The sequence below is a fragment of the Hyperoodon ampullatus genome, assembly GCF_949752795.1.
Source record: "Hyperoodon ampullatus genome assembly, chromosome: 1".
NCBI classification, from domain to species: domain Eukaryota; kingdom Metazoa; phylum Chordata; class Mammalia; order Artiodactyla; family Ziphiidae; genus Hyperoodon; species Hyperoodon ampullatus.
In genome coordinates, this window is record NC_136914.1 from 219881038 (window position 1) to 219893561 (window position 12524).

The window sequence follows — 12524 nt, forward strand, 5'->3', positions numbered from 1 at the left end:
CTTCTTTACATTGGCTAAATAATCCAGTGAACAATTTTTATGCACTGTGATAGTTGTAAAAGTATGGAGAACAGTGTGAGCCCTCAAAGCATGTGAAAACTAACCAAATGGAAGAAGCTGTGTCAGTAAGTAGCACAAGCACATGAGGCTTCAGCATTTATTTGCAAAACCATGACTGTGAGTGTTGTGTGCGTGAGTGTTGTGTGTGTATGCACACGCGGCGTCTCCTTCTATCCGACAAACACACACATGTCCATGCGCAGGCACTCACACACACTCTACAATATATAAAAAGCTACCAGACCCTGTTGAGGGTCACAACCACGCAAGCGGATTCTGAAACAAAGCAAATGATTTCCGGCCAAGCTCTGCTCCAAACATACCTGCTTCTGGGTCCTGGTTGAAACGGCAGTACTTGGAGTTCTCAAGTGAAGGCAGGCACTGCTCAATGGGTACCCAAACATACGTCTCAGGACACAGCAAATCAGACGGTCTATACTGACCCTAAAGAGAAGTGAAGAAAAAAGGCACAGGCATTACTAACACAGTAACTTCCTAGTTACTAGACTCCAGAATTCCAGGAAAAGTTTTAATCACAAAGTTAAATGAAGTCAACCAGAAACAGCTTTACTGTAAATACTAAACAACCCTATTAGTAATTGCTTTCCCAGCTCAAGAATGCACATTTGATTAAAAGGCTCTCAAACAAATGTATCACCATTCGGGATGCCTGTGTTCGTTTGGAAGATCTGAGTTTCTACTTTCTTTTGGAAGAAATATTCAACATATGATTCTTGCTGAGCTGATTGCTAAGAATACCCAGTTTCAAATTCAAGTTGTCTCTTAAGTGCTAGTTAATAACACAGTGAAATTTCATATTTGACAGCATTATAATTTACATAGGAAATAAACATTTTCCAAAATGGAATTTCACTACCCTTAGTCAGAATTTTTTAAATTTGTAAGCTCAGCTGATAGTATTCTTTCCATTCTAATGTACTAAAAAGTACTGTCTGGTCAACATGCTTCCATGAGCAACCTAGACTGATAAATGTAAAGAAAGAAAAAATTTTTTAAATTACAAAAATTTCAGGGAAATATGTGTGATAATAATCCTCTAAAGTTTCTTCAAACACTCTATTTTAGAAAAAATGATTTGTGTATTTATAACCCGATCATGTACCCCAAATATAAAACAAAGACTATACAACAGATACTGAAAAAAAAAATCATTCACCTAAGGGTAATTTGGTAGCCAATTAACAGAGGACAGTGCAAATTATGTGAAATCACTTAGTGAAAATTTTTAGACATATCAGTTAATTAAAATTCCACATATCTCTTCTCTAAATTTTAAAATTCAAAATTCATTATAGAGGTTAAATCTAAACATTAGTTTTCAATTTTTTTACCTACAACCCATAGTAAGAAATACATTTTGCATTACAACCTAGTAAACGTATATGCAAATAGAAAACTAGAAACAAATCTCTTACTATAGAATGCTTACCCATGTTATGTAATCCTTTATTTTCTTTTCTATTCTACTTCATTTTTTTAAAATGATGCTCTTGGACTATTTAACACCAAAATTGCTTTCATAACTAGCAAATGGGTCACAAGCTCGGAGTTTGAAAAACACTATCTAGTGCAAACCCCATGACAATGAATACTGCTGCTTAAGGGCTTAGCACTGTTACATGGCTTTATATCAGAAAGGTGCTCTATAACCAGCCTACCATGTGTGAGCAACTAGTGAAGCATCACTTGGGTTTAAAATGAACACCACACCCTCCCAGCATTCAAAACATTCAGAAGTCTGTAAGCTAATGGAGAGACTGTACATAAAACGCATGAAAACAAATTAATTCCTTTCAAGAGGTTGGGAGAAGAGTTAAGGAGGATATGGAGTTTTAATGGGAACTTAACAGATTCACTGGCTAAGTCTGGGGCAGGCTGAAAAGGAATGAGAACAATCTAGACAAAGATTGCAGCATAAACAAAGATGCAGAGTTCTACAAGATAACTCTGGGGAACGTGAAATAGCACAGCACTGCAGAAATGAAAAGGCAGGTTGCGGATCAGCTTCAGATATCATGTTTTGGACTTTATTCTAGATGAAACGGGAATGCTTGCTGACTGAGACAGAAGGCATGACAGTATGAAGCCCAGAACTCAGGTCTCTGACTCTGATCTTCCTGCAGTGTTCACGGCATTGCTGATGCCTTACTGTCCTAGAGCAATAAAGGTCACCTAGAAGGGGCAGGTCTAGGTGGGCCACACACTCATCTAATATTAAAATTCGAAGCACAGGGTTATTTAGAAATGAATTAATAATTTACTTAGGAGGTGTAATAAAGCCAGTTATTCCACTGATATCTACCTTCTCAAAAGCAATGTCATTCTCTCCATTAATACAGAAACGATTTTATTGGGAAAAGGGACAGTATGATGCGGTGCTGTCTACATTAACAAATCTGAACACTAGATAGCAGTCTAAAGCAGTGGTTCTAAATCTTTTTTTTTTTTTTTCCTTTTTGGTTATGGACTATTTTGAGAATCTAATGGGGGTGGGGGGAAGCTAAATATACAAGCTAAAGAAATAAAACTTCTAGGGGAAAAAAAAGGAGTAAATTTTCTTGACATTGGAGTATACAAAGATTTCTTAGAACACAAAAAGCATTAACCATAAAAGAAAAAATTGATGAACTGGACTTCATCAAAATTACAGTCTTCAAAAACTTACTAAGAAAATAAATAGGCAAGCCAAAGATTGGGGAAAATATTAAGAAAACCTGTTGTATTAGACAACATATTTGTATCCAAAACATATGAAGAATTTAACAACTCAATAAGAACAATCCAAATTTTTTAAAAGGCAAAAGGCTTAAAATTTTTGCCAAGATATATGAATACCTAAGAAACCCAACATGAGTTACCAGAAATGCAACTTAAAACTATAATAGGATACCACTGAATACCCACTAGAATGGCTAAAATTTAGAAGACAAATAAACATGTTCTGACAAGGATTTGGACCATCTAGAACTTGTGTTGGTTTAAAATGGCATAACCATTTGGGATAAAATAAATATTCTTGTATACACATCATTTGTGCATATGTCTAGGGTAAACTCCTTGGATTGGAATTGCTGGGTATAAGGGTTTTAAGTTTTATAGCACAAAACTGTTTTCCACTGAAGCTGGGCCGTTTTATATTTCCATCAGCAATGTTATGTATGCAAGTGCTACTTTCACCACATTCTTATCGACAGTGTACTATCAAAACTTTCCATCTCTGCCAATCTGAGAAATGGCATTTCATTGTGGTTTTAATTTGCACTATGTATCTTTCCATATGTTTAAAGAAATTTGTATTTTTTTTCCTATAAAGCTGGCCCATTTTGTTGTTAGATTTATGGTCCTGGTAATTGAAAAATGCTTTGTATATTAAGGAAATTAACCCTTAGTTTGTAAAATATGTTGTACTTTCCTAGCTTGTCTGTCTTTCGACTGTGTGTGCCATGCTCTTTTACCCTGTAGAAATCTGGTAAATGGTCAAATTTATCATTTTTTAAAATGGCATATGGGCTTTGTAATATAACTAAAAAGGTCACTTTCACTCCAAGATTATAAAAACATTTTCATGGTTTTTTTCTAGTACTTTTATGGTTTCACAATTTTGCATTTACATTTATGCTCCATCTGGAATTTATTCTGGTGTAAGGTAGAAGAAAAGGATCCAACCTAATTTCTTTCAGATGTTTACCAAGTGGCCTCAACATCATTTTTTAAACAATTATCATTTTCCCCACTGATTTAAAATTTAAAATGTCTTTTTGATAACTTACTAAATTTCCAAATATATTTAGATCTCTTTCTGGACTTTCTATTTATTCTGTTACACGTCTGTCTGTGTAATCATGTACCAGTGCCACATAGGTTTAAATATTAAAGCTTTATATTATATTTTAATATAATGTCTGGTAGAGCTAAACCCCCCTTATTGCTCTTCATTTGCAGAATTTTCTGGTTCTTCTTGCTTAATTATTCTATGATTCTGCATTTAGTACAAAAAGATTACCAATATGAATAAGGAAACAGTAATAAAAATGGATGGTGTATCTTGTCTATTGTGACGGCAGCATATAAAAGAAGAGAATCCCAAGAATGTCTAGTAAAAGGGAAACATATCATCTTAAGTTAAAAAAAAACAAGAAAAAACAAAATAAAACCCAAAACATACAAACGACACCATTTTCTAATTTAAGATAGAACTAAATGCTGACTGGCTAAGATGCACAGACCAAATTTTGGGGAGGAATGGGGAATCAGCCATCACCTATGAGTCTCTTAAGATAAAAACAGATACATTCCATGCAGATATGCTGATTCATTAGCAGCCACCTGAATCCAGGGCCTGGATTTAACAATGATGCTGACAATAAAAAATACTCAGTCAATGAACATTAAATGACTCCTCACTATGTGACAGGCACTAAGTGCTGGGAAAAAAAGATGAACAAATGCACGTCTCTAGATAATTCACAGTCTACTGGGAGTGACTGACCTGGAGAAAGATAAAGCACACATAAGAATATATTAAGTGTGATCATGCACAACTGTCCAAAGTTCCTAAATTTTCATAATGCTCTTTTAACGCAGTACTTAATATTTTATTTTTAACTCTTTAAATACTCAGGTTATCTCACTGAAAAACCATACATGTACACATTTTAAATTCTGATCATCCAAAATCAAATTTTAGATTAGGTTAAAACATTATTTTTCTCCTCAGTACAGGCTTATTTCAGTGCTTTAAATATTGTCTCAAGCCATCAAAGAATGCAAAGAGTTTTATGAAATAAACCACTTTGAAATGTTACGCTTTCTAAGCTTAGCTGGTAGAGAGTTAAGTGACCAAACTACTTGCAGTTCAATTTAAAGTCGCCATCACACAAATGAAAAATGCAGAGGCTTGAAAGCTGCCCTGACTTTCCAGCTAAGAAAATGAGAAAGGTCTGTATTAAGAATGTAATTACTTAAGGATTTGGACATACTTTCCCATGGTCAGAAGGAAAAATATTTAATCAACCTCTAAGTACATTCATTCATGTTGGAACAATGAGGTAAAAGCAGATTAATTCTCTCCTAGGGTGCTGACTTTTTGTAAATAAGAAGAAATCTGAGTTACCACAGATTTCTAAAGTATTCAAAATTTTGAAAATGTGATTGGTCTGACAGGGCTTATCTTACAATTGTTCAGAACATTCTTTCAATCTGATCTACATGTTAGAAGATGAACTCTAGATTCTCCCCACGCTGTCCCCAAAAAGCCCACTCAACAAGGACGGCACCAGAGGGAATTTACCAAGCAAGGACACCTATTTCAAGAGGGGAGGCCACAGGAGAGGATAATGTAGTTCAAGACAAGATGCCTGGAAAAGGTAAAAGCTGTCTTCTAAAAAGCCTAAACGTAGAGGAGGAAATGCATGTGTTTCATCATTAAACACTTCTGGCGAGGTGTAACTACCCAAGTCAAAGTCCTCAAAGAGAAGTAAGTTCAGCAAACTCTGTGATCCATAACTTCACCACGTGTTGTAACTTCTGGAGCTGTTTAGAAACTGGCACTGTTTTAGAAGTGGAAAACAAACAAAGTGCCTCTATATTTTGAGCTGCCATACAAGAGTGAATATTCTACTCAGAGTATAACTAGTATTCAATGATTTTATTTTCTTTAAAGAAGACTACTTAGACTACTTGTAAAACACAAATTATACTACACCTCCCCCATGGGGAAAAGAAGAAAAAATTAAAATACAGTCATAATATTTCAATCAACTTTACTAGGCTGTCACAGATTAAAATTTGAGGAAATGCAGAAGTTAAATCTAAAACACTAGGGGGAAAAAAACCTAGCTAAATACATGTCCTGATCCATTTCTATTAAAAATAACTGCTTCTTCTGGAAGAGGAGAGCATACAATTTTGGTTTTTGGTCAATGGAATGAATTGGCATTCTTTTCACTTCCATGCTCTAGACCATGATTTGAAGAACATCTTATCGTGCTGATCTAATTTTCTACACTATTAAAGAATCACAAAATAAATTATACGTAGAATAGCTTAGTTTAGCAAAATATAAGTCAGAATTTTGCCCTAAAAATTACATTCATTTGATAGCCAGAGGTTAAAAACGCCTCACTATCATACCTTACTGAATAATAGTGAACACAGGTAGCCAAAGAGCATATAAAAGGGTATCTAGAAAAATTTGATTTCACAGTCATTAACAATTTCAGCAGAGATATTTTAAAACAGATTAACATCCTTTACTTCTAATGAAAACACAGCCAACAACACGAGGAGACTTTCCCTCAGTTAAGGTATAACTAGTTAGAAATCTAAATTTTCCAAGGCAAAGGCGGTATTAACTAGTTGAAAGAGGAGCCAAAAAAATGGTTCTAGTAGGCTTCCCTGGTGGCGCAGTGGTTGAGAGTCCGCCTGCCGAGGCAGGGGACACAGGTTCGTGCCCTGGTCCGGGAAGATCCCACATGCCGTGGAGTGGCTGGGCCCGTGAGCCATGGCCGCTGAGCCTGCGCGTCCGGAGCCTGTGCTCCGCGATGGGAGAGGCCACAACAGTGAGAGGCTCACGTACCGCAAAAAAAAAAAAAAAGGTTCCAGCAAACCCTGACAATCAATTTTTTTGCAACATTTTTATTGATACGTAATTCACATACCATAAAATCTACCCTTTCGAAGTGTAGTTTTTAGGGTATTTGCAAGGTTGTGCAATCACGACCACTATCTAATTCCATAATATTTTCATCATCCCAAAACAAAACCCTGTACCCACTGGCAGTGGCAGTGGCAGTGGCTCCCCATTCCCTCTTCCTGAAAGCCCCAGCAACCACTAAATCTACTGACAATCCATTTTAAGACGGAGTATTCGTCTGCATTCCCATCCTCCCTGTTTGAGGCAGAGTACAGGCCAAACCCAAGACAGCCTAGGGAGCCCTAAGCGACGTGGTGCTCACTACCTTTCCGGCCTGTCTTCTACCATCTTCCTCCTCTACCATTCCGCCTTGGCCACACAGGCTCCACACAGGTTCCTGCTGGTCCTGGAACACTTGAGGCCTGCTCCCACCTCACGGCTTCCCACTGACTGTTCTCTCTTCTGGTCTTACGGATATTCCCGTGGCTAATTCTGTCATCTACTTTAAGGTTTTGCTCAGCTGTCACCTGCTCAATGAAACTCACCTATCTCCTCTACTGTCTTTCTTCCATAGGACTTCTAACATTCTTGTTAACTTTCTTTACTGTATCTATAGGAAACTCCTAGCTAAAATGATGCGTCAGGTATTTCAGTCTGATTTGTTCCCTGATGTATATCCCCAAACCTGCTCCAAGTAACAGCTGGATGAACAATGAATCCAGTACACGCTGCCCGTCCCTTTCCTCCTCCTTTGTCTAAACACAGCAGATGTTACTTTAACACACTCTTGTTTTGCACATTAACATGGCACACACGAACCAATCAACATTTGCCGAATTTGTATTTATGATGCACCTCCACCATATTTTCACTAAGACTAGTTCTCAACCTTTGGGAAAGGATTAAAAGTATAAGAACATTATCAGGACAGAATCTATAAGAGTTACTGAAATTAAAAAGGAGTTCTCATACTCAAGAAGGTTAGAAACTACTAGTTCAAGTCAATTTGGCTTTTTTCCCCTCAAAGCTGAAAATATTTCTTCCCTTCTTTCACTGGCATACACTTTCCTTTAAAGATAAGTATAGCTTTTCACATTAAGCTTCATTTTAAGAAAAGGAAGAGAAAATGTGACTTGGGAAAAGGCCTCTTCAAAAAAAAAAAAAAAAAGGCCTCTTTGTTTCAAGAGTTCAGCCATATCACTTCGGTTGGTAATGACGATAACAATGCGTTCTTCCTGTGTTTGTTAAGAACACAGCCCTCATAATGATTTTGCATATCATCCAAGTTAAATCTTATAATGACGTAAAAAGGTAATGAAGATAGACATTATTTCTATTGCACAGATAAAACATAAGATCATTAAATGGTAGTGGTGAACTCAGAGCTAGGTTCCTGATTTCCATTCTCTTTCTATACCTAGATTTAAAAATATTCACAATTCTTTAAAGTATTTTCAAAATAACTTCAAAAAATCTTAAGAATCACAACAGTTCAATATGCACAGGGACTCCGCTCAGCATGGAGATGATGAGATGAAACGAGCCCAGGGAGGCACTCACCGTCCGCTAGGGGAAAGGAGGCAGTTGTGCTCCAGGGACTTTCGCAGCCAGTGGTAAGTGCAGGCTGGTGGGTACAAGATGCTAAGGAAGCACATGACGCTGCAACAGAAGCTCGGCATGGGCCACAACCCTGAGAAGGGCACCAAGGACTACAAGCAAGGTGTTGGTAGAACACAGAGGTAAAACAACTAGCTTTCTCTGGAGATTCCTCAGAAGTCCTCTGCAGTGTGTCTAAAATTCTGAGTAGCACCATGTTTGGAAAGAAAAATCAGGCACTTAACAACAGCGAATGTAGGCAGACCCAAGACCTGCATAGACCATGTCTCCCCACTGAGTTCCCAAATACATGTCTGTCAGAACTTCACCAAACGGGAAATGAAATGAGAAACAACTGTTTCAGCTCTACAGACAGTATGTGGTCCTTGTCTATGGTTTGGGAAGCTTCAAAAATAAATGTATTTTTTGCTTTACATTCAAAATGTTAACATTAGTTTAGTCATAAAGAGTAACTCCATCTTCTCTCTGAACAAATGCCAATTTCCATAAATTCAAATTTATTACCAGTAGGTATCTTTCTTTTTACTACAGAATGATGTGTTCAAAGTAACTTTCAAGTCCATGAATGGATCCTACTGTAACCTGGCATTATCTGGAGAAATATTATGAAACACATGGTTTTAAAATTATATTCTGGTTTCTTTTATCTCATCCTATCTAGATTCTTATAGAAGTACTTCTTACAATGGAATGCACAATTGATCAAAAATAAAAGAAAATCTTATTATTTACATTATAATGAAAAATGCCCTGTAACAGTCCTGAAGAAAGCAATGAAATTACTAAACACTCCTTTTAAAACAAATTCCCCATGTTAACAGGTCCACTTTTTGATTATAGTAAATCCAGAAATACATGATTTTAGTTTCTAAAGGGCTTTATTATCTTTCAAAAAGCTTTTTTTTAAAGGGGGACCTTGAAAAGACATATGTGAACCCCAATGCATTCAGGACTACATATGACACAGAAAAATCTCTTTGAATATTACATTTGTTTTTGTATGAGTTTAAAAAACATGCAAATGAGAAGTTATTTCTTTCATTAAATTTAAAGGATTTGAGACTGTTATTTTTCTTAGAAAAAAATCAGAATAGTAAAGAAATGCTTTCATATGACATTCACCCAAGTTAGCATTCTCGGCTTTTAATTGGAAACATCTGGGGATGGGCTTGGCAGACTGCAATAAAATTGAAGTTACCAATTCTCACCCTGCCATTTTGAGGGTATTCTGTTTTTACAGTTTTCAAATTAAAACCAAACGGACTTTCCTTTGAACTCTGGTCCTGAAGCAAAGATCTTTATGAGATTTCACTCTCAAGAATACTTATAAATATTTTGAAAAATAGGAAGGATTTCATGAGTACTTGAGGATAAACCAGCAGAGTTTGTTTTAAAAGTTCAAGTTAAATTAAAATGTTAAGAACACTGGAAAGACAATATTATTTAAATACACACACACACACACACACACACACACACACAGTGAACACCAATAGCACTGAACAAAAAAAGAAAGAAAGATTAACCAGACATTTAAGTCTTTTATCAGGTAAAGTTGTTATCAGTATCCCATTTTTCCACAATAAACCTATTGATTTTACTAAAACCAATAGCTTAAAGAGAGGTTCTAGCACTACATAAACAAAAATAGTTCAAAATAATCCATTAGAGTGGGCTGTACCTGCAAAGAAAGCGAGTAAGAATAGGGCTTATTAAATCCAGTCTTTTCCCTGAAAGACAACACCAATGGAATCCCATCCACAAAGTACTCCAGCAGACCCCTTGCTCCCTGATTTTGTTATATAAACAGAGATTGACTTTATCAGTCCCCAGGAGAGTGCTTGAGAAGGAACTCGAGCTGCTCTGTTTTCAGAAACTGTGTTTGGATTGTGCCATGCTCAGTTGGTGAGGTGAGCTGAGACCAGTGAAGACAAAGGGCCTAAACATCTGAATCCATTTGTGTTCCCCAAATTCTGAAAGCCTACAGATGTACTCCATGTGCTGCCAGGCTAAGCTTTGAAAATTTAAAAATACATATTTTTTCCACTGACAAACAGAAAGTGATGGTATTCTGTGTTTCTTTAATTAAAATCCAAGAGTTCTCAAAGGCTCCAGGACTTATTTTAAATCTTCCTTAAGACTGGGCTATTTATTTTACTATTAGCAAATAATAGAGAATAAAGATTCTAATTCAGTTTTAATCACAAGCTTTGCTTTTATTTTGGAAACCCTGGGTTAATCTTTTTTTCTTCTAGAAAATACAAAGAAAGCTTGTGAAGAAAAGATTCAGGGAGTCAACTTACAGCACAAATTTAATTTCAAACCGAAGGGTCAGAAGTTGAAAAGGATAAAGGGAAAAAAAAAAAAAAGATAGAATGCAAGATGAAGACAAAGACAATAATGTAAGGGAAAAATAAAAAAGTAAAACCCAAAGCTCCTTTAATATCTGTTAAAGATTAAATATTCACATGAATATTCATGTAGACGTATATGTATGTTATATTAAATTTGGCCTTCACCATATTGGTAAGAAGAATCAATTTAGGTGTTTCCTTTTTTAGGCTATTGCTTGGAAAACAGCACTTAGAATCACTGGTTCTGCCACTATCGTAGGTGAAATCATCCTTACCTGGACAACAGTGAGAAGGGCTGATTTCAAGTACTCCCTCTTGAAGCTACCCTCCTACTGACACCAGGGAGAAAAGGTTCTGTAAATTCTCTATTTTTAAAATGCTTTACGGGCTCGCCAAATCTACAGTAAAGTAGATGACCCTTTTTAAAGCAAAAAAAATTTCACAGACCTTTATAAGATAATGTAATATTAGTTTCACTTGGTGAGAAATTACACAAGATGAAAACCCACTACAAATTCATTAATGCTTTTAAATGAGTTTGGATGTTACTAATCACGACAGAACCTATATGTTTGTAGAATGATGGCAGCATACTCACATGTCTATTAGTCTGTATCCACATTGTGCACACGGGTTCACAGACTTCTTGTGAAAGCTCCCTGGTTTAGAGACATCAAGTATCTTGAGCGTAAGGCACAAGGCCCGCTGTCAGTCTACCTCTTACCCCTGCATCCTCACCCAGGGCACTCACATCTAGGCACAGGCCGTTCTACCTGGGGCGACTTACAATTTGGTCTAAACGGCTACTGCATATTTGAAACCGAACCTAAATGCTGCCTACTCTTTCCTTAGCAAGCTTTCCTTGGACTCTGCTTGACCTCACCACCAACTGAGCTCTCATTCCTGCAGTTAGCAGGTAATTATGAAATGCCAACCATGCCAGGCTGCATGCTAAGGTCCAGGGCATGCCATGGTGAACGGTAACATGGCCATTTTCAGTTCTCAGGGACCTTTCAGTCTAGAAGGGGAGATGAATTTAAGGAAATAATCATACGGAAACATAATTACAAAGTATGGCAAATACTATGAAAAAAAGCACATCAGATAGTATAATAGGGAAATCTAATTTAGATTGGGAGGGTCAGGGTTGGTGTCTTTTGGGTTTCTAGAGAAATCTATCGTAGAACTTAATACAATCTATTGGAGTTGTCTGTTCACAGGCTGTGCTTCTCATACCCCTCCCTCCTACATAATCCCAACTTGGAGTTTCCCAAGAGCTGGGAATACATCATTTCTTTGCATTTCTTGTGACTTGGTGGAATTCTTTCAATGGACTGAGTTCTCAAAAAATACTTACTGAATGTTTATTGAATTAAACAAAATTGTGTCAACTTATATTCCTTAAAAATAGAGAATCAGATCATTTTAAAACTAGAAGGGCCTCAGACCTCCTTAGTCAGTATCCAGTTTCATTTTCATATTTAAAAGATGGGGCGGGGATGGGGGCTAGTTTTAGCAACTTAAGGCCAATTGTTGGTAAAGCCAAGATTAGAAGCTCAAACTCTTTATTCTTTTTCTGTTAAAATTCCCAAGCTAAAACCAAACATAAGTATGAATACCTAAAGTGTGTCAGCAATATCCTATGTACCCCTTTATGAAAATTTGCCTAATTAAAATTATTTAGGATTTGGACCTTTTAGAAACATATTACTGGCTTTTTTTTTCAACATTCTTTTTTCAATTGATATGCCCTGAGTCAAACAAATGCTAAAAAACAGTTCACAACAAATCCACAGCTTTAATAAAGTCAGTAAGCTGTCTCTGATGGATCATGTCTC

At 36.5% G+C, this 12524-nt stretch overlaps 1 protein-coding gene across 8 annotated transcripts in view; it reads right to left on the bottom strand.

The window, feature by feature from the left end:
* Positions 1–12524, bottom strand: part of ATE1 (arginyltransferase 1) — a gene marked incomplete at its 5' end in the record, with an annotated part of 160830 nt that overhangs the window by 35631 nt on the left and 112675 nt on the right. For all 8 annotated transcript variants that reach the window (XM_079715115.1, XM_079715112.1, XM_079715113.1 and 5 more), the window contains one exon: positions 384–504. In XM_079715115.1, the coding sequence (XP_079571241.1) occupies positions 384–504 (121 nt within the window). The remainder of the gene's footprint in view (positions 1–383; positions 505–12524) is intronic.